This window comes from Euprymna scolopes, chromosome 42 (assembly GCF_053919585.1).
Source record: "Euprymna scolopes isolate OS-2025 chromosome 42, ASM5391958v1, whole genome shotgun sequence".
Classification (NCBI taxonomy): domain Eukaryota; kingdom Metazoa; phylum Mollusca; class Cephalopoda; order Sepiida; family Sepiolidae; genus Euprymna; species Euprymna scolopes.
Genome location: NC_136523.1, coordinates 32,374,401 through 32,398,418, shown reverse-complemented (window position 1 = coordinate 32,398,418; position 24,018 = coordinate 32,374,401). Strand labels below are relative to the sequence as shown.

Below are 24,018 nucleotides of genomic sequence, written 5' to 3'. Positions count from 1 at the left end.
ATTACATTTAATATACATAATTAATTATATTACATTTAATATACATATAATTAATTATATTACATTTTAATATACATATAATTAATTATATTACATTTAATATACATATAATTAATTATATTACATTTAATATACATATAATTAATTATATTACATTTAATATACATATAATTAATTATATTACATTTAATATACATATAATTAATTATATTACATTTAATATACATATAATTAATTATATTACATTTAATATACATATAATTAATTATATTACATTTAATATACATATAATTAATTACATTAAAACCACACAAAAATGCCTCATACATATATATATATATATATATATATATTCAAGCTCGTCTGATTGAACACGAGAGTCGTTCTTTTTTTTCTGATTTTTTCTGAATATCTTTTCCATTCACCAAGCGGTCTTTTTTTATTTCAATCGGCATGTTGTATAAAACGGCGCCCAAAAGTTGTTAAGCCATATTCTACTCGAGCACTTTCTATCGGTGCATCCGATTATCATCAGGAGCGATTGTTGTTGTTATCGTTTTCTTTTTCTTTGAAGCTTGATGTATTTATAATTAAAAAGTTTTTTTTTTTTTTATTGGTTATAACTTATAAATACACCAAGCCTCAAAGGAAAAAAAAAAAAGCAATAACAACAACAATCGCTCCTGATGATAATCGCATGCACCGATAGAAAGCATTTGAGTAGAATATGGTCGAACAACAACTTTTGGGCGCCATTTTATACAACATGCCAGCTAAAATAAAAAAAAAGACCGCTAGACGAATGGAAAAGATATCCAGAAAAATCGGAAAAAAGAATAACTGTCGTGTTCAATCAAATGTGCTTGAATAATGGCTTGCTGCCAAAATATATATATATATATATATATATAACATCATTTTTTTTTTACTTCATTTTCAATTTGAAAAAGAGATGTTTATTCTCGAAATTATCAAAGGTATTTATCATACCAGTTATATTAAAAAATAAATCCATATTTACTGATTTACATATATGGAAATAAAACATTTGTCTGCTTTTGTTCATTCGTCACGTCATTTCAATACCTCACTATTCTACATTGCTAACAGCCTTCTTATATACACTTGTTTACCAGTAATGCTTCAGGCAAGCCACCTTTCATTTTGCTACACGCGTACACACAAGTTGGTTTTAATGATAGTGAATAATAAAAGCGGCTATTTACTTTTGTTATGTTTGTGTATATCTTGATTTTTTTTTTTTTTTTTCTGAAAGAGAGAGCCCAGATGTTCGGGTGAGTGTGCCTAATCAAAGTGTCACTTTCTCCTACCTGTCGGGTGAGGTGTTACGGAGGGGTGGGACGGGGTTGTTGGGCTTGGTCCTTATGAGGAAATACTTTTGTTTCAGAGCCTCATTAAACACTAGTAGATAAGTGTTTTCAGCTAAGAACCCCTTCTACTCTTGCTCCTGCCACTCTTCCCGTGGGGGGTAGGGCATGGGAAGTTCTGCTGCATTAAAACCACACAAAAATGCCTCCTAAATGAGTTTATTCCCTTCCCTGCTTTCCCTGTCTTTTGTTGTCGTTCTTAGCACCAGAATGGGGAGGGGGGGTGTGCCTATTTTTACCTGTTCGTTTTCATCTGGCATTCCATCTGCAGAAAAAAGATGATGAAAATCTGGGGTCTTCGTAAGATTCAGTTTCGAAATTCCAGTCCTTTTTTTCTGTCAGTAGGCCTAAGTAACAAGTCGGCGATGCAGGGCGCAAGGCTGGTGCTACCTATCTCACTGCCAACCCTACCAGAGCTGAGAGCTTTAGCCTGTCTGGCATAATGCTCCAGAGGTGCTCTGGAGGCCTCAGTATTTAAAAATTTTTCTCCCCTTAAAAATATTGCCTCTTTTTATCCCAGACATGTGTTTATGTAGTTTGAACTTTTTTCCTCACCTTAGCTTTGTTTGGTACATTTATTTTAAATGTAAATCGCTCCAGACACGGCATGAAGCCACTTGATGTAAGGAAATAAAAAGAAATATTACTTCAAGGTAAAAAAGCAACGATAAGTGTTTGATATATAGATTTTGACCCCGCAAACAGCGATTGTTCCCCCTTTGTCACAAACATCGCTCATGGACTAAAGTACAAAATAAGGAAAGTGAAGCTGTTGAAAGTAAACCCACGGTCTAATTTCTACTCTCTTGTTTTGTCCCTTTTTCAGCCTTCTGCTCTGGAGGCCTCCTTAGTTTTTATGTTGGTACTTCTATAAGAGGGGACCCATATCAGCTTCAATGTTTGCGATTTATGAAACAAACTAGAAATGTCTAAAGCAATTTACTATTTGAAAACATGTAATTTCTATACAGGTCGATTATTATTTTTTTTTTTTTTTACTTGGGAGTTACCACTTATTAAGGCCGGAAGACCACTCAAGGATAAGGGATAATGAATGTAAAGTTGTAGTGTAGTAATCGTTAATAGTGTAAATTGGGTAGAATTTGATTATTTATGGGGACGGCTCAACAAGAACTTGTTTACATTGGACTTGAAGGCTACCATGTTGTATTCAACTGCAAAGCAAACCAGCATAACAGTGTTCCACAGGCAGACAGTTCTTGGAAAAAAGCATTTAGATTTAGGCACAGATAGAGAATGAGGGAAATTGTATGTAGTGGTTATAGCTAGTAGAATTTTTTAATTTTTATTTGTAAGAGTTTGGCAAAGGAGGACCATAGATTGGAGTTCAGTCGAGCACTTGCCATGAAAATTGACAATTGGGTTGCAAGTGCGTTCCTTCAATGAAGTATCTGAAGTCGGCTTATCTCATACCACAAAGTCTTGTCAGTGGTTAATTTCGTAAACAGACTCGTTCTGTCTTGTTGGAATGAATGGAAGCATTGTTTTCCTTTTCTTTTTTTTTCTTTTTTTTTTCATGAAGTAAACTGAATTCGTGATATTACGATGGAAATTTACCTATGATCAAGGTGATTATAAAATTTACAAAGGCAGACGATACTAAAGAATATTAACTGCGAAATTGTGGTAACAGAAATCGTAAAAAAAGAAAGCAAACATAAAGAAATAACAAGATCACAGTGTAGTATCTGTTCTGATACTTAATGGTGTGCACTCTACCTATACCTTGATTGGAGTGAAAAAGAAATATTGCAGTAATTTCTATAGAATTTTGTGATTCAGTAAATCCAATTTTTTATTTTTTTTATTTTGATGTCGAGTGAAAGAGGAGTATCAACTTTTCAGTAGAATGACATTTTAAAAATAATTTTTATTTGAATATTTCGTTAGGAAAAAAAATGGATGATAATCATTGCAGTCGGTTTAAAAGGAAAGCAATTTAAGATTATTTTTCTTTTTATCAAATTGATTCTTTTTTTTTTTTTCTTTTTTCGGCACAAACATTTAATTGGTTATGAATAAAGCTTATTAATTCTAGCAATTAGGAACAAAAAAAAAGAAAAAAAGAAAGAAACAAAGAAAAATTATTTTAAATTCCAAAGGAAAAAAAAATCTAATTAAATTTAGTAAATTAATCGAGCAACAATTTTTTTTTTTTTTTTTTTTTTTTGTGGTTTCAAATTTTTGTTCAGTTTTTACTAAATTGATTTTCAAGGTCGCAAGCAAATTTGAGATTGAAAACGCAGCAGGAGAATAAAAAATAATCAGTGCTTATTCAGAATTGAACCTACATTTAAAAAAAAAAAAAAAAAAAATACAGAAAAATCTTCATAATTTAAGTACATTATCGGTAATTGTATTGGAATAAAGAGTTTAGAAAAGAATTGGTTAATCCCTTCTAACTGCCTTTAACATGGCAGGATACCTTCCTCTAACCGCCACAAAGACTCAGATATACGTATGGACTTGGAGTCCACATTCGTAACACCATCCTCTTTACTAGAGAGTGCAATCTAGAATCAGATAATCAGGCTTTAATGTGCTTTAGACGAGCCTTATAACACTGTGTTAGTTATTTATATTTTTCTACCATTCTCTCTCCAATCAGGACTGTACCCTAATCAGCCATGTCTCTGACTGTATAGATGCAGCACTCTCCTTAGATATTAACATATAAGTATGCATTTGAGGATTTTTAATGCCCACCACAGTAGTTGGTTTCGTTTTTTGAGTTACACGGATGCAGCTGGTTGCAACACACAGCTTCCTTATATCGCATTCCTTAACACAGTCATGTGCCAGACCTGCCTCCCAAATTGGGAAGACCAGCAAGCCTTACTTCTAGATCTATTGTCCAAGGATTTTTTTTTTTTTTTTTTTTACATAGGCGTCACCACTTATCAAGGCCGATAGGCCACTCAAGGATAAGGGTTAAAGAGTGTAGAGTAGTCAAAAGGACAATATAGTAATCGATAGTAACGGAAGTTCGGTAAATTTGTTAACTTAAGTGGAACGGCTCATCAGAAACTTGTTCACGTTGGACTTGAAGACAACCATATTATAGACAGCTGGAAAGCAGGAAAACGGAAGACAATTCCACAGGCGTGCAGTTCTAAGAAAGAAGCTTTGATCATGGAATCTATGTTTAGGTTTAGGTACAGATAAAGAGTGGGGAAAATTATTGATAATGTTTTCAGCTAGTCTAGTGTTTCTTGTGAAAGTTTGGCGAGCGGGGACCATAGATTGAAGCTCAGTTGAACACTTTCCATGAAAATAACGATAAAGCAGATACAAACTCGCAACATCTCTTCTGTGAGATAGAGGTTGCAGCGAAGAGAAAAGGATTGTGTGATGAATGCCCATAGAACACTCAGAAATGCCGATCACCTTGTAATATTATGTGACATAACTTCACAAGTTCTCAACTCCAAGCTGAGGAACTGTTGCTCAAAATGACAAGATGCTTCTGAAAAGCTGATTGGGAAGACATCAGAGAACATTAGTATCTTTTTTCTTCCTTAGAACAGTGTGCCAATGAGACAACTAAATGGTGCAAAGCACGTTTTGAAGCATATGTTCCAATACGGAAGTATTATAGCAAGTCCCTACTCTCCTCAATGGTTCACTTCAACTAGTGTAGCTGCAGTTGTGCAAAGGCAGCATACATTCTGCCGACGCATCTGCCACAAGTCAAGTACAAGTAAAAAATTTTTTATTGAAGCTAGAAATAATAGCCGCAGCCAAGAGAAGGCATACCGAACTGTGAAGGAAATGTACCAAATTGCAGAAAATAGAAACATTGCTGACATATTTCTATTACTCTTACTTTTGTGCATGTGCAAATTCATTCATAACTTGAAGTAGTTTAATTTTAAATCTTTTTTTATCTATCTGTTAATAGCTCAAACAGTAGGGAATGCGGCTGCAGCACTAAATGTCTTGATTTCTATTCTAGCTAATGACACCCAAGTCATTTCTTTTTTTTTTTTTTACTTTTGAAATCACTCCTATATATTAGGTACAATGTAATATTCAACAGAAAATTGGTCTGTAATAATAAATACAAAATCTGAATGAATGAAAATATATTTAAGTGTATTTTATGACTAGGTAGTGCTCCATGAACTAATCTTTTCTCTTCCTTAGGACAGTGTGCCAATGAGACGGCTATTGAAGCATATGTTCTAATACGAAGTACTATAGCAAACTCCACTCTCTCCAATGGTTCACTTCAATGTGCCACAAGTCAAGTTATTGCTGTACATGCTTGCACATTCATCGACATAAATTAATGAAAATGTGTACAGAGCATATATATATATATATATATATATGTATATGGTGACCCCCCCCCCAAAAAAAAACCGGGCCCAACTCTAATTAGTCCCCGTTTTATATAGATATATATATATATCTATATATAAAACCATAAAATTTTACACAAAAATGGTGGGATCCTTCTATTGCGTCAGTAGATATCTCACTCCTGATGCAATTCTCTATCTTTATAAAAGCCAAGTGCACCCCATGATGGAGTACTGTTGCCATATCTAGTAGCTTATCCTGCCTTGACAGAATTCCAAATAGACTTTGTAGTCTAGTAGGGGATGCCTTTTTCTCTTCCCTGCAACCTCTTTCTCACAGAAGAGATGTTGCGAGCCTGTCTCTACTTTATCGTTATTTCCATGGCATGTGCTCGTCTGAACTCCAATCTATGCCCCCCCCTCGCCAATCTTTCACAAAAACACCCATCTAGTTGAAACCACTGTCAATAATTTCCTTTTATTTCTCTTTATCTGTGCCTAAACCAAAATGCAGATTCCATGAACAAAGCTTCTTTCTCAGAACTGCATGCCTGTGGAACTCTCTTCTGTTAGTCTGTTTTTCAGCTAACTGCAATTTGGTTGTCCTCAAGTCCAACGTAAACAAATTCTTGATGAACCGTCTTATTAAATAATCTAATTTACCTACTACTTTCTACTACTAACGATTACTAAGAAATTATCTTATTAACTACTGTACACTCAATAACCCTTATCCTCGAGTGGCCCCTTTGTAAAAAAAAAAAAAAAAAAAATTTTGTAAACAATAGCTTTTGGTGGAGAATGCATAAGATATATGTCTGTCTCCGAAATATTCTTTTGCAGACAGAAGCCACACTCGTAGATTTGAAACTCATCACATCTTTCAAACTCCCCAGCTTAACCTTCACAGGCAACATGAATGGAGTCAACAGTTTACCATGATTGGCAATCCATGACCCTTTAGGATGGGATCCCGGTGGTTGAGCAATCCATACCCCTGGAAATGGATATGCACACTGCAATACTCCACTTTAGCCCTTACCTAGGTTAGGATAGTGGGAAAGGCCTGATTCGATCAATCGGTTGATCATATCAAACCCATTGCGTCAACTCGCAACAATTAATATTTCAATTCTCATCAATAACTACTAATAATTACACCCTGGCCTCCCCATACAAAATATGGTGACAAGCAGTGGCTGAGGATGAATTAGTTGATATACCATAAAACAAAACAACCAACCCAAACATCATGAATAAATATTTGAAGATATTAAAGAACTTGACGTATACAAACTTTTAGCAAAATTACCAAATTCAGCATTAAATAATCTGAAAAGTCTAGATATGTTGCAAAACAAACACGCAACAAAAATCGCTGTATTTCTTTTTTGGCAATACTTAGCCATAAAAAGGGCAGAAGGCGGAGACTTAGTTCTTGCTTCCCACTTTGTTTTCAAGATGGTGTCTTCTTACAAAACAGGAAGTGGTCAGAAGGATGCAATCTTTATTTTCTCCATCCTTTTTTGGTGGCACTTAGCATCGCTTGCAAGTTGGGTGTCGCCACTTTTGAGAGTCAATAACGAAAACACCTGAAGGCTCTTTCGCGTTTTCATTGTCTCAACCTATTACACGCATATGCATGTACGACTAAGACCGATTTTAAGTTGAAGGAAATTTAAGGAGAGTAGAAAGTGGATGTTGGGTTTAATTTCGGCAGCTGCACAACTCTTGCTTCCCTTTATTTTGTCCTTTAGTCCTCACATTCTACGAGCAATGTTTCTATAGCAGTTATTATGCCCTAGTTGAAGTGGATGGCTGTCATCTATATGTAGCACCCTGCTTCGACAAGTTTTTGGGACTGACCTTCACTCCTGACCTGAAATGAAATTCTGACATCAGATCTGTTGCCAAATCTGCTGAAAAATTCTAGCATCATACTATCGTTCCAGAAGAAGTCGCATTCCTAAAGCAATCCGTTATCTGTACAAAAGACAAATAAGTCCTAAAATGGTGTTTTCTGGAGTCAACATCTATTTTATCTGACACTTACCGTTGACAAGTTTTTGACCTTGTGGTAGTATTTTTTCTTTATCTCCTTGCATTTAGTGACTTTATCTTGTCTGGAGCAATTTCCATAAAAATAATTCAAGTCTTCACAATGCATCCTTTTCTTTTTTTTCTTTTTTTAAGGTAAAATTGCAGTTTAGTGGCTTGAACATAATACAAGTAAAACTTGCAGTAAATATTGTTTCATCTTGTTTTTGTTAAATATTACAACCACAACTGATCATTATGCTGTTGTCTCATCGACCGCCTTACACTTGTTCTTTTATCTTTGCGTGGAATTCAAGTCTTCATAAATGGTGAATGCGTTGTAAAAAAAAAAAAAATGCGCTCAGCCTGACGATTTCTTGTCTGTGGAACAAATGCATTGAGGACGTTGCCAAGACTGCTGCAAAGAAGGTGGGCTCCCTCTGTCATGCTAGAAAATTACTCACACCTGAGAAACGCTATGATGATGATCTGCTAAAAGCATTTTCAGGGTCATATTTTTTTTTTTGGGGGGGGAGTGGGGGAGGGGTGTGTGCAGGGGTTGTTGCCCTTCCACATACAGAACTTTTTTCTCAAATTTTCATCTGTCTGGTACTGGCCAGGCTCAATACTGCATAAACTGTCAATAATTTCCCTCACTCTCTATCTGTGCTTAAAACTAAACAAAAATTCCATGAGCAAAGTTTCTTTCCCAAAACTGTCCGTCCAATGAACACCATACTGCAAGACTGCTTCCCAGCTGACTATAACATGCTCGTTTTCAAGTCTAATGTAAACAACTTCTTGTTGAGCAGTAATTTTCCATAATCAAACCCTAGCCAATTTCCACCATTACTAATCATCACATAGTTGTCTCACTCTTTACCTGACACTCATTAGCCCTTATCCTCAAGTGGTCTTTGGGCCTTGATACGCGGTGACCCCTTCCTTAGAAAAAAAAAAAAGAACTTTGTTGATCTAATACAGATAAACATCGTGTGAGGGAGATTCATGAGTACAAGTATGCTTGCTGAAGACCCAACATACAGACACGTTGACTAAGTGTCTACCCAAGCAAGCGCATGCCAAACGAAGTAGATACCAGGACGCACGTATTAAACATCTCGGCAGGAAACGCCCTTTTAAATAAACGAATGCAGTTTACTTTGCGATGTTCTTACAAAACAGTTTTGGAGGATAAAGATGACTTTAGTTTCAAAATTTTTTTTCTTTTTTTTAGTAATCAAGACAAACATAATGTTATGGAGACTTAACCATCATCTATCTATATATATTAAAAGGCAAAAGTGTATGTCCAAGAAAGGCTTTTTTTCGCGGGGGGGGGGGGGGTTCTCTGGGGGGGTTACTATGCCTTAGAACTGTTTATATATCCCCTAGATAATAATATCTATGATTTGCGAACGCACGTCCTGTCTAGATTTATTTTGATCGACTATCTCCTAACTTTTTAATCGTTAAATTAGACTGCTTTTCACGCTGTTCCGTCGTGGCTGAGCGGTAAGTTGTTAGTTTCTTTCACACATCTTTTTCTACTTTGTGTCAAGTGTTCGGCTTTGAGCCTACCTGTCTACTGCAACTTGTTTTTGTTCTCAACACACCTAAAAACAACCGGGCAACACCGGCACCAACGCTAGTCTCTATATATAAAAGGCAAAAGCAGTATGCACATTTTTGTATGTCCAACAAAGGCTTTTTTCGCCGGGGTTATTGGGGGGGGGGTTACTGTTTCTTAGAACTGTTTATATACCCCATAGATCATAATATCTACGATTTGCAGAGGGACGTCATGTCTAGATTTATTTTGATTGACTTTTATAAAATTTGCGCTATTTTGTTGTGTCGCGCGTTTGTTTGGCTTTTTAGTATAAAAGCAGTATAAATAAAGTAAAACTGATGGCGCGAAGTAACTCCTCGGATTACCTGTTGGGGGTGTCCAGAAAGCAAATCAGAACCGTCATATTGGACAATTGCTATTCATTTGAACACTCCCCTTTTTTATGAGGAGCTGGTTTTCCCCCAACAACTTGGGGAAACAAAACAAAACCAAAACAACTGCCTCGCAGCCAAAGTTAAGTGCAAGATTTCATTTCCCCTATAGCGTGATATTTGACCTCATTAAATTTACGCATGTCACATAACTTTTTAATCGTTTAATTTCATCCATTCTCAGTTCTCTGCTCGCGCAGCGTAGCGGTAAGTTATCAGGCTATTAACCTCAAGGCTTCAGGTTCGTGCCTACCTACCTACAAGAACTTTTTTTTTCTTTTACACATCCAAACACCCGGGGAACGCCGGGTACCCCCACTAGTTTATAATATAAATCTCACCTGTCTGTTTAAATGTATGTATGTATATATATATATATATACACATACATACATTTGTCTGTTTAAATGTATGTATGTATATATATATATATATATATATATATATATACACATACATACATTTAAACAGACAGGTGAGATTTATATATATATATATATATGTATGTCTGCCTCAAACTTTCAACATAGGCGACGGATTTTCACAAGATCTGTATCATTTTGAAGCGTCCATTCGGACGACAAATATAAAAAATTGGCCCAAAACATTAATTCCTTCACCCTCAACTGGGCACTTTTCTACATTTTTCGCCAATATTTTCGAAAGTCATCTCCTCTTTTTGATTGACTAGCCTTAATTTAAACTTTTGTCACTTCCAGTTTGATGATGGGTGCAACAGCAAAGACGTCACGTTTTTTTTTTTTTTTTTACATCTTGTTTTCCTCCTTTGCGGTATGGATTCGAGCATGCCTGCCTACTACCACTTTTTTTTTTGCTCAACATGCACCTCCAAACACCTGGGCAACGCTGGCCACCCAAGTTAGTTCACTAATAAGGACCTTTAGGTCGTGACTCTTTTGTAAAATAAAAAAATGCACTCGGCCTGACAATTTCTTGTGAGGATGAAAAATGAATTCCTTTGTTTTTGATTTGGGAACAATTCATTTTAAAATGATAAAATCTGAATTCTTCACAACCAGCAACATCAAATATGCAACAGCATAACGTGATGATCAGTAATCGTGGAAATGGGGTAAAATTTGGTTATTTAAGAGGACAGCTCAACAAAAACTTGTGTACTTTGAATTTGAAAGCGACCATGTTATAGCTAGCTGAGAAGCAGTCCCACAGTATTTTGTTTCACAGACGGGCAATTTTAGGAATAAAATATTTGCTTAAGGAATTTTCGTTTAGTTTTAGGCATAGAGTAAGCTAAGTTGTTGACAGTGGTTGTAGATAAACGAGTGTTTGTAGTGAATGTTTTATGGTATTTATTATCTCTGGGTAAATTCATTATTCCTGAAAATAGGTAGATCAGCTTATCCCATTAGTGTAAGGGTTTATGAGATGCATGGATTGTGAGTTGAATGATCGATATAATAATGTGCTATGGCATTTTGTGTTTCTACATACATTATCACCTTTCACACATGTTAAAATAAAAATGAGATCGAACATTTTTTTTCTGATCGAATTGCTTTACGTTTCTGAATTTTTGAGATGACGCTCAAGATGAGAACAGTAGTCTGATGAATCCAAATAATACGAATAACTAGTTGTCTTAGTTTAAAAAGAGGTAGAACGCTCTTTTTTGTCTCATGTGACGTCACATAAGCATTCTGTAATACTAGCTTGGGTTCCTGGCGTTGCCCAGGTGTTTGTAGGTGTATGTTGAGCAAGAAAGAAAAAAAAAAAGTTGTAGTAGGTAAGCAGGTTCGAACCCGTTATGCAAAGGCAGAAAAGAAAGTGGAGGTGTGTGTTGATCAAAAAAGGAAAATTGCAAGCGCAAAAAAAAAAGAGGTGAAAAAAAAAAAAAAAAATCTTATCGATGCACCTACTGCGGTTATGACGTCACGGGTGGTCGTAATAACATCTTTTATGCAACATCATTGACACGAGTTTTGAATGACTTGCAAGAATGTCAGCAAAAAAATCGACCCCTCCTTGTAGAAAAGTGCCCAGTTGAGGGTGAAGAAATTAATGTTTTTAGCCAATTTTTCGATATTTGTCTTCCGAAGGGTTGAGCTTCAAAAAGGTTACAGTTTTGTGAAAATCTGTCGAAAGTTTTAGACAGACATACAAACATACATACAAACATACATTTAAACAGACAGGTGAGATTTATATAATAAAAGATAAATCTACTAGCAGGGCGCCTGGCGTTGCCCAGTCGTAAAATATGCATAAATATTTTATTCTAATTCATGCAGATTTAATATTTATTATTATAATTTTCTATTCATTATTATGATTTCAAAAGTTATATATATATATATATATATATATATATATATATATATATATATATATTAAAAAAAAAAAAAAAAAGACTTCGGCACCATCTACTATAATCGAAACCAGAACGTTTAGCTTTGGATGTACTTTTTCCTTTGGCGTTAATGCCTGAGCTATGAACACATGTTTGCTGCAAGGCTAAAAATTAAAACATGAACCAATAGCTATTACGTTACGCATGCATATTTGTGAAGCCGTTGTTCAAACGTATAGGAATATAGATAGATAACTTATCTGGTTACAATGGAAATAGTTACTGACATCGGTATATTTGCTGATGACACCACGCTCTATAACAGGCATGAGGGGAAAACAAATGAACGCATATCTAAGGCAATGGCAGAAACCAACCCTAGAGGAAGACCTGCTGTCTGTAGTGTAATGGGGAGAGAAATGGATGGTCACATTCACTGCTGGCATGACTAAGCTCGTTTCCTTTAATAATTACAAGAAACCTTCTCTACCACCTATAGCAATGGCCAACGACTCTTTATCTGAGAGTACATCTTTCAAACTCCTTGGAATAACGTTCACAGGAAACATGAGTTGGAATAATAATTACAAGAAACCTTCTCAACCACTAATAGTTATTCGTATGACTAAAGGTACATGCCCTGAAAATACTTTGTTCAAACTCCTCGGCTTAACGTTCACACTGAACATGTGTTGGAACAGCTACATCGAGAGCATTGCCAAGGCTGCTGCAAAGAAGGGGGCTCTCTCTACCGTGCTAGAAAGTTACTTACGCCTGAAAGTATTCTGTACCTCTACAAGACCACCATTCGCCCATGTATGGAGTATTGTTGTCGCATTTGGGCTGGTGCATCTGCTACTAGTCTCTCGCTCCTAGACAAGGTTAAAAAAAGAGTCGCCAACCTGATAGGCCCTGAACTGTCATCTGGACTTCCACCTTTGTCCTTAATCGAGTTGCCTTAGTTTAAAAAAGGTAGAAAGCTTTTTCTTATCTCCCATGTGACGTTCTTGAAGCGTTCTATTATACAAATCGATAACTTATCTGGCGACAATGATGATAACTTAAACTGATTTGCTTGTTCTGAGCCAAACATGAAAAATCTCGGTCGTACAGGTCACGTGATAAAATAAAAATGGCTGACGATGAGGAAAACATTCCTACGTTTGTAACGATCAATTTTACTTTCTCTGAGACTTGGTAACCTGTGTGATAAAAGTGTTTTATGGTTTACTAGAATTATGAAATATTTGATTTCACCAAAAGGGAGATACGAGGGGCGTGCAATAAGTAATGCCCCTGACCCACTTCCAGTTGTCTGATCTAGCTGAAATTTTGCATGTGCAATGATTTATATCTCTACGGGTTATGTGGCAAATTACAGCTCTGAACTAATTGTGGTTTCTGTTTTACAAGTGTTTGAACTGAGTCAGGTTTGAAATGGAGCCTGTTGAATATCGAGCAGTGATCCGGTTTTTGTATTTGAAAGGACACTCACCACAGGAGACTTTTGTTGAAATGAAAGGAACTTATTGTGATAATGCCCCATCATATGACCTTGTAAAACGCTGGCATCGTGAATTCAAACATGGCTGGAAGTCTGTGGAAACAGCTCCCAGACCTGGTCGCCCCCCCCTTCTGCCATTGATGAGGCATCTGTCCGTCAAGTTGAGGCTGCCATTTTGGAAGATTGGCGCATTACTATTTGCCAAATAGCCCAAGATGTCAAGATTAGTACATGGTCTGTGGAAACTATAATTCATGACCATTTGCATATGCATAAGGTGTCTGCCAAATGGATTCCCAGGTTGCTCACACCATTCCAGAAGCAAAAACGTGTTGAGTGCTCGAGGATGAATTTGGAGATGTGCCAAGAAGATGAGTCAAAGTTTTTCAAAAGACTGATTACACGGGATGAAACCTGGGTCCATCACTATGATCTAGAGATCAAAGCCCAGTCAATGCAGTGGAAGCACTTGGACTCACCACCTCCAAAGAAGGCAAGGGTGCAGCCCTCCACTGGTAAGGTCATGCTCACAGTCTTCTGGGACCAGGGTGGAGTATTGATGACAGACTTCCTGGCAAAGGGTACCACAATTACAGGAGCCTATTATGCTTCAGTTTTGAGGAAATTAAGGGAAGCTATCAAAATCAAGAGGCGGGGCAAGATCAGCAAAGGTGTCCTCCTCCTGCAGGACAACGCTCCGGTCCACAACTTGCATGTCGCCAGATCGGAAGCACGGGCGTGTGGTTATGAAATATTTCCCCATCCTCCCTACTCTCTTAACCTTGTACCCTCTGACTTTCACCTCTTCCCAGCCATGAAGTTGTTTTTGAAAGGAAAGCGTTTCCCAGATGATGCAGCCTTGATTTCTGAAGTCACATCGTGGTTGGAGGACCAACCTGGGGTGCTCTACAAAAAACGGTCTCCAGAGCTGCATCAAAGGATGGAAGAAATGCATAACTCTGGGTGGTTCCTATGTAGAGAAAGACTAATAACTGTGCCAAGTTTCGTTGCTCTACTGCTATGGGAAGTGGGTCAGGGGCATTATTTATTGCATGCCCCTCGTATAATCAAAGTTAACTAAAATAATAATTCACCAACGAACACAAAAGATAAAAAAAAAAAAAAGAAATATAACTCATAGTGTAAGCAATTGCTACATCTATGGTTTTGTCTATTTTAGGTTTATTTTCGGCAGCCGCGTAACTCTCGCTTCCATTTTTTTGTCCTTTAGTCCTCACGTTCCAGGAATTATGTTTCTGACAAAGAGGGAAGAATTGCTAATGACGAAATCATAGATACAGAAAAAAATGACAGGGTTCCATATTTGAAGTGAGAATTGGTAACTTGTATCCTCATGGTGATGAGTGTTTTAAGGTTTTCTGGAATTACGAAATTTTTTATTTCACCAAATGGGAGATGTAATCAAAGTCAATTAAAATAATCCGTCAATGAGCATTCTCAGGAATCTCAGGAAACAATACTTTTTGCATGCTAATAGATTGTTGTCAGCCAGAAAGCAGTGCCAGTGTGGACACGGCATGGTATTGTAAACCAGCAATAGCAGTAGTGACGGATTCTGCTGGAGATGCTGGACTTGTTGGAAGAAATTTCGGTTTGGAAAGGTAGCTTTTTTTTTTTTTTTTCTTCAGGGTTTAAACATCCCCTAAGAGAACAATTCTACTTCAAAAAAATTTTTTTGGAAAAAAAAAAAAAAAAAAAATTCCAATGTTGCTTTAATTGGAAAAATGTTTCATTAAAATTTTTTAATTGTTCGGGGAGGGGGGGGGGACAAAAACCACCACCAATTTTACTTTACAAAAATCCAATGTTGCTTTAATTCAAAAAATTGTTTTATTAAAATGATATTTTCTTACGCAGACTTTTAAATGTTTTTACAATTATATTTCGATACATTTTTATAAAATATTTTGTTTTTCAAATATTTTTGTGTTAGCAAAGGAAAAATCTTGGGTGTGTATTACTGTACACATAGATTCGAAAAAGTTGTCAAAAAACAAATATATAACAAATAAATGTTAGCAAAGGCAAGATAAGTTACTTTTCTACCTAACTGGATATATTTTTTGTGTTTTTATTCAATGTAACATATTTATTCAGCTCGAAAAACATAGTGTTTACCGATGTATTGGAAAATTCAAGATGGCGTCTCACACCCTCTTTAACACCGTAAGTTTGGGAAAAGGTGTTATAAATAAAAAACTATACAAAATACTATTAAAAACCCGCCGAATATATGTCAACCTATGTCACGGTAACATATATTGAGCGAGTTTTTAACAGTATTTTAACCGGTTTTTTATTTATTACACCTTTTTCCAAACTTACCGTGTTAAAGAGAGAATCGGCCGCCATCTTGAATTTTCCAATACATCGGTAAACACTGTATGCTTTTCGAGCTGAATAAACATGTTACATTGAATAAAAACACGAAAATGATATCCAGTTTGTAAAAAGTAACTTATCTTGCCTTTGATAACATTTATTTGTTATATATTCGTTTTTTGACAACTTTTTCGAATCTATGTATACAGTAATACAAACCCAAAATCTTGTTATTTATTTGACTAAGCAGAAATTAGAGTTATCGGCCCCTAACAATGGCGCCGTCCGTGTAATGTAGACGTGCCTATAATTGTTACAAACTTTTCTGAGTTTCTCTTCCTTAAACAAATGCAATTTTGTACATATTCTCCCTCCCACACTGATAACCCATAAAAATGGCTTCTTTTTGGTGAGAAGGGGTGGCCTTATTTTATTTATTTATTTTTGTATCTAGAACCTCTCAAGTTCATTTAATGTGTTGGCAGTAGTGCTGGTCGGCAAAGCTAGTGGAGTGGCTATGTATGATATAACAATTGCAGTTTGTGTGTGTGTGTGTGTGTGTGTGTGTGTGTGTGTGTGTGTGTGTGTGTGCGCGCGCGCAATTGTCGTTGACATGGTTACCGTATATTTATTTTGACTCTACATTTAATGGTGAGGAACGAGGGCCTTCGAGGTGGGGGTGGATGTGTCGGTTAGTAAGTAAAGGGTTGAACTGGTATGCAGCAGCAGCAGCGACCGGTTATCCTGAAAGGATCGTGAAATATTCAGGCACGCGCGTGCGAGCGCCACCGCCTTCTGCTCTGCTGTAGGGGGGGGGGGCGAGGGTATATATATTTTTTTGTTGCTTTTTTTTTTAATTTTTTTTTTTATTTGAATAAATACTGTTAATTTAGAAAGGCTGAAATGCCGCGTGTTTAAGATATGTCATTTTGCTATTAACTGCACTTTTTGTTCTTGGTCATTGTGTGAGAAATCCTTCTAGACTGAGGCAATTCTTATTTTGTTTCCTATCCAAAGTGCTCCGTTTTAGGGAGCGTCCACCACCCCTCATTAAAAATCGACTAACTCTATCTTCATGAGAAGGCAAGTAAATATGAACTCTCCACTCTTTCTAATTCCCCCACCCATCACTCTTTATAAACTTCTTCTTCGTAATACCTTCCCCATTCTCCTACATTTTTATATTTTTCCTCCTACCCGCATTGTGTCTTTCCTCCTACCTGCATCTGTCTTCCTAGCCCCGTTGCATCTGTCTTCCTAGCCCCGTTGCATCTTTTGTCCCAGCTCCGTTGCATCTTTTGTCCCAGCTCCGTTGCATCTTTTGTCCCAGCCCCGTTGCATCTTTTGTCCCAGCCCCGTTGCATCTTTTGTCCCAGCCCCGTTGCATCTTTTGTCCCAGCCCCGTTGCATCTTTTGTCCCAGCCCCGTTGCATCTTTTGTCCCAGCCCCGTTGCATCTTTTGTCCCAGCCCCGTTGCATCTTTTGTCCCAGCCCCGTTGCATCTTTTGTCCCAGCCCCGTTGCATCTTTTGTCCCAGCCCCGTTGCATCTTTTGTCCCAGCCCCGTTGCATCTTTTGTCCCAGCCCCGTTGCATCTTTTGTCCCAGCCCCGTTGCATCTGTCTTCCTAGCCCCGTTGCATCTGTCTTCCTAGCCCCGTTGCATCTGTCTTCCTAGCCCCGTTGCATCTGTCTTCCTAGCCCCGTTGCATCTGTCTTCCTAGCCCCGTTGCATCTGTCTTCCTAGCCCCGTTGCATCTTTTGTCCCAGCCCCGTTGCATCTTTTGTCCCAGCCCCGTTGCATCTGTCTTCCTAGCCCCGTTGCATCTGTCTTCCTAGCCCCGTTGCATCTGTCTTCCTAGCCCCGTTGCATCTGTCTTCCTAGCCCCGTTGCATCTGTCTTCCTAGCCCCGTTGCATCTGTCTTCCTAGCCCCGTTGCATCTGTCTTCCCAGCCCCGTTGCATCTTTTGTCCCAGCCCCGTTGCATCTTTTGTCCCAGCCCCGTTGCATCTTTTGTCCCAGCCCCGTTGCATCTTTTGTCCCAGCCCCGTTGCATCTGTCTTCCTACCCCGTTGCATCTGTCTTCCTAGCCCCGTTGAACTTGTCTTCCTAGCCCTATTGCATGTGTCCTCCTACATCTTCTCCCTCTTACACTTTTATTGTTTCTTCTAACCCCCCCCCCCCTCGTTGCATATTTCCTCCTACCTTGTCGTATTTATCTTTATACCGATGTTATATCTCTAACCCAGTTAGGTCACTTTACCTGCCTTTTTACACCTTTCCCCTTCCACCCACTCTACAAATTTCAGTGTGGAGTTTGAATGGTTTTAGGCGACATCATTTAGGCACTTTTTCCAATTTGAAATTTCAGATTTGCATTAAATTTTATCCATAATTATGAGAAAAACTTAATCATTTTCTGCACAGTAAAAAAAAAAAACAACAAAAAAAGCAGTTTTCCGAATTTTATTAAGTTATGTGTTTTTTATTAGTTGACTGGAAAATGTTAATTTTTTTATTATTATTCAGAATTGTCAAGAAATTCTAGAGCCCATCCCTATTTTTTATTTATTTATTTTTACCTAAACCGTTTATAAAAAGAAAATATTTTTGAAAAAGAAAAAAACTAAAAACTGCCTTTGCACATGATAATCTGTTATTTGAAGGGGGCCCTGGTAAACTCTAAAGGAACTCCCAATATCTGCTAAACCCTTGAGGGGAAACTTTAAGGTTTTCTAAATTTATTGACAATTAAAAAAACGATTCGTTAAAACCCATAACTGAACCCTCCTTTTTTCAGTTTCTTCATAATTTATAAGACAATTAGGTTTTTAAGAAAAAAAAAAAAAAAAAAAAAAACCCTGAAAAATAACCTCTGTCGCTTGGAGGAGTCCCTGGTAAGCTCTCAAGAAACTCCAAGATTCTTCAGAACCCTGATTGGAAGAATTCACTGCTATTTTTGGTTGCAATCCATTTTTCTTTTTTTTTCTTTTTATTTTTTTTTTAAAGATGATTAAATTTCTGTTGAAAAAATACTCCACCACCATATCACCTCTCAAGTTTCTTTGAATTTCTTGTTTGACTTGTTTAAAGAAATTTTATGCATTCCCTTTTGAAAGACCTGAACTTGTAGTATTTGCATTGGTTCAGCTTTCATTTCCAACTCACCTGCAAATATAGGTCAGAATATTATTTTTATGTCATGGCTTGAAGACCGAAACAAGTGCAGATTTTTTTCCCCAATAAATAAACATATTTATTTTTGAAAATTGAATTCGATATTTCGATTTATAACAGAACCTTTATCAGGAAAATCCATCTTAAAAAAAAAAAAAATCTTTTTTTTCATTTTGAATTTTGTTTTCCAATATCAACAGTTTATGAACATGTCTATTTTATGTATTTTCAAATCCAAATGTATTTTTCCCCATCAAAAAATCTGTAATTAAGAAAGGCTGTACAATACAGGATTTTTAAAAATAAATATTTACTAGTGATGGTTCTTTTCCGCTATTCCTTCCAATCCAGAGCAAGTTGGTTGATGGACGCCTAACTGTTGAGATGTCCAATCAAAAATATTTTTTCCCACCTTCTCCTTGGCTTTCCTCTGCCTCTTTTACGTTCTAACATATCTTTGGCGGGCCAATGGTTGATCAGTTTTACTTTTGATTTTATCAAATAGAAGGGGTAGGGAAGTTGTTTGGCAGAAGGTGGATATCTTTTTTTTTTTTTTTTTTTCCGATCAGACGATGTCCCATAATGAAACGCATTACGTGATTTTGAAATGTGATTGGCTAGTTGTTTAGTCAACTACTGGGAGGACATAAATTAAATAAACTAAATGAATTGGGTGACCTGTTTGGTGGAAACGTTTAAATTAGAATAAATCGGTGATTTAGAAAACCAGTACAATGCAGGATTTTTTAAAATGAAACATCTTGTCTTCATCTGGGATATCTTTCTCATAAAAATATCAACGTAAATCAAACATGTGTCAATAGGTCTCCAGTTGTGCATTTCATCTATGCTACTGTCACCCCCACTCTTTCACCAGTCGGTTGAGAACGATCGTCGACGTCGGAACCCTTCCACTGCCAGTGATAATTCTTGGCCGTCTAAAGTTACTGGTATGGGGAAGTGACCGAATTATCGGTTGATCGTCTAGTTATATATCCTGGACCAATTCGTTGTGTACCCTCTTAACAATGAACGTCGTCGAAAGAGAGCCGTGGATTTTTTTGTGTAGTAAAAGAAAAAAAAAAAACAGGATAAACGATTCTGTACTAAATATATATTAACAAAGAAAACAGTACAGTTCTTATAATTCTTTTTAGAGTCCTGAAGAAAGCGATGTGTTATTATGCTAAGAATATGGTCGAAGGCATCAGCTTGTAACCTTGTGGAGTGTCGGTCCCTGGGTATCTGAAGAAATGTGTCAAGTCAAGAGCTAACTCTGCTTTGACTGTGTTCCTCTCTGCGCATCTCTTCTCCAAGAAATGACCGTGCATTCTCTCTGAGAAATGTGTTTTAAGTCAAAAGCCCACTCTGCTCTGACTTTCTGTGTTCTCTCTATCTTTCCATCTGAGAGTCTGTCGTCTGCGCATTTCCCAGTCAAGAGCCCGCTCTGCTCTGCGCATTCTCTCTTTTGTCGATCTGACTTGGTGATATATATATAAACAATTAAATCGCCCTCTGAACATCACGCGGATATTATTTCTTTTTTGTTTAGAAATTCAATTCTCAGTCCATAATCTAAATTATCATTTACAAAAATAACACAATGACTCGCTTCAAAGATCTGATCGAACTCAAATAAACAGTTAGTAAATACAGTTTTTGTTAACCTTTAACACACAGTTCTCAGGTTTCTTAAATAAACAACTTGATACCTAACGGGGAGGGGTATCAACCTACCCATGCCCTTACTTTGTTACACTACAAAGTGCCCTGTAATATCGAATGCTATGGTTTGACGTTTTATTGATTTCATTATTTTGGTACTGATCCAGGGTTGTCTGCATCTTCCGGCAGTTTATAGTAAATAATCAGAAAAAAACCGACGTCTCCACTGCTAGACAATAAATTCAAAACGATGAAAAAAAAACAAAAAAAAAAAACTATAACGCAGGAAGATAAGACTTACGTAAATTTAATTATATGAACGAAATATTTTTATTTTGTTCAAGAAAAGTATATTAAGATTCATTTTTTGGGGTGGGGGTGGAGGGCAACAAATATTTCAGGGAAATAAGTTGCTTTTCTGTTTTTTTTTTTTTTTTTTTTATAAGATGAAAACATGGAAACATCTATGAATGAAAATCAATTTTTTTTTTTCTGGAATGTATTAATTTTTTTTTTTTTTTTTTTTTCATTATCGTTGGATCGAAGACATTTTTTTCAAGAAAAGTGGTTTTAAGGTTAGGGTGGATTTGCATGTTTTACATTTTGTATTTATGCCCTTCCATGCAAATTTTTTCAGAATCAGGTATCTACGGAAAAATTTATCTTTAGTTGACCTTTGACAACTAAATATAGTTTTCTAGCCAAATAGAAAAATTACTGGCCAAACCCATGTGATTTTTGGAATATCACATCTTTGTTCTGTACATCATAAAGACTTTTCTGTATTTTTTAAAAATAAATGTTGTATGCACCAAATTTTATGCTGAGACTTGAAAATATAAACATTCGAATTTCTTCAGATGTTTTTTAAGCAGCCTTCATTAAAAAATATATTGTTAAACCTTTTATTGTTTAAATAATTTAACTTTACTCATTTTATTTAAAAAAAAAAAAGTTTGAAAAGATATTTTTCACTCGGTAATGAGCTTTAAAAGAAAAAGAAAAACAATCACCAAAAGATAAGCGTTTTATTATTTCTAGTCACCACTTGAAAAAAAAAAAAAAAAATCACTCTCAAATGCAACTGTTTCAGTCGCAACGTAAAGCCCTGATAATAGTACCTTTTCAAGCCTCTTAAAGAGACTTTTGAACTTTTTGCATTTTTATTTCTTCTGGCTATAAGCTTTCTTTCATGACAAAAAGAGATTGCTTCGATGGGAGAGTTAATAATTTCACACAACATGCTATAGTCCATCTTTGCTTTTTAAAACAAAATTCTTCTGTTGTTGCAATAAATCACTTTTTACAATATTATCGTCTTCAAGCCCAGTGTAAACAATTTCTTGTTGAACTGTTCTCTTAAATAATCAATATTGTCGTTTTCAAGTCCAGTGTAAACAAATGTTACATATTTGCTGTGGCCGATTGTTCGAAATGCGTTTATCCCGTCTGTAAATGTTAACATCTACTTTTGGCACTGACAGTGAACAAAAAATCACAACACAGTTGATCTACAAAAAATATGTTGCTTTTATTTCACACCGACAAATCAGCTTTTGATAATAAATTATTACTCTGTATTTTGACGGCTCTGAAGCATGTGGGATGGGGTGCATGGTTGTGTTTGATGTCAGGCGGTGAAGAAATGGTGACACAGCCTCGCTCTCTCTGATCAACTGACTGACAGGATTTTCTTTATAAAAACATTCTTTTCCTATTGGAATGCTTAATATTTCCTTCGTCTATTGTTTCAATCTTTTGACCGATATCTGCTCACATATTTCTGGGTCAAATTATGCATTCCGTTAGACAATGATGGGATCCATTTACGTGTGTGCAATGCATTAAATGTTTTTTCTTGCTTGCCAATATCTTTAACAAGTTCTTGTTTAACTGTTCTCTTATCGAATTATACCAAATTTCCATGACTAACTATTACTATGCTATTGTTTCAGCGCATTAACCATTGTTCTTGAGTGGCATCCAGGCCTTTGTAAAATAAAACAAACTTTTATTGAAACTAAACTTTTTGTCTGCTGACGTTAGATGAATCAATACTTTTTTTTTTAATTTTGGAAAATATTTGTTTGCGGAATTTTTTTTTTTTTTCTAACTTTTTAACCCAATTTCTGCTTTCAGGAGGATGGGGTTTTCTGCTGACCTCCAGGGTCGATCGTCCCACGAGGCCCTCATGCAATTTTTGGATGAGGAAATCGGCCTGATGGAGACGATGAAGAAATGTATTATGATCCGTGTGGAAGGGGACAAAAAGTACGTGGAGATGCTTTCCAATTTTCTTCAAGCCGCACAAAAAATGGGAACCATACAATTCGAGACTTCAATTTACAAGGTAACACGATACAAATAAAACATTTTTTCAAATTCTTTTGCAGACATATATGAATGTCCTCCTCCTTTCATACTAACCCCTTTTTATTTACATTCATCCCAAACAATCGCCGAAAGATGAGCGTTTTATTATTTGGAAAATAAAATTACTCACAAATATGACTGCTTCAGTCGTAGCCTAAAGTCCTGATAATAGTGCCCCTTTCAGTCATCCTAAAGAGACAAGTCACATTACCACCGAGTTGTAAGGGACTACTATGAATTAGGGGCCAGATTTACAGGGGAAAGCGTAAGTGGGGAGTTGTGTAGCAAGATGTTTGTTCATGTTATATTTAAATTTTTGCATGTTAGTAGCCGGAGAAGCAGGGAGAGAATTCCAAAGGCAGGCAGTTCAAGGAAATAAACTAATAGAGCAGGTTTTCCAGCATCTGAGGATCGCTGACGTGAAGAGGTGGGATTTTGTTGATTGTTGTGTTATCCAGGAGTATTTACATTGATAGAACACAAGTGCTATTCCTCAGAGTATATTCCTTAAAGTACTTGTAAAACAGACATATTATGGTGATGGGACAGGGGTTGGTAATTGGTAGACAGTGTGACTATTCAATTGGAGCCTCTTTTATTTTCAACCCAGTCCAAGAATGCTTCAGACTGCTTTTGGACCATATTGCATGAATCAATCATCAGTTTTTGAGTGGCATAAGAGATTTAAGGAAGGCAGAGAGTCTATGAGAGATGATGAAAGGTGTGGGAGGAGTAAGAAAGTCCAAATACCAGCATTGATTGGCCAAATAAAGAATTTCATGGATAAGGACCATTTTGAATGCTTTATGCAGTTTGCATCTCAGGTGGTTTGGCCGTGTACAACTCGATTACATAGAAAGGATACTCTAGATTCA

The 24,018-nt window shown here is 36.4% G+C and overlaps 1 protein-coding gene across 6 annotated transcripts in view; it reads left to right on the top strand.

Moving 5' to 3' along the window:
- The window catches only part of LOC145266997 (tyrosine-protein kinase Fer-like), a 306,724-nt gene that overhangs the window by 113,742 nt on the left and 168,964 nt on the right, over positions 1 to 24,018 (top strand). For all 6 annotated transcript variants that reach the window (XM_080122897.1, XM_080122896.1, XM_080122895.1 and 3 more), the window contains exon 2: positions 22,910 to 23,120. In XM_080122897.1, coding sequence (XP_079979023.1) covers positions 22,914 to 23,120 — 207 coding nt within the window. In that variant the 5' untranslated portion in view covers positions 22,910 to 22,913. The remainder of the gene's footprint in view (positions 1 to 22,909; positions 23,121 to 24,018) is intronic.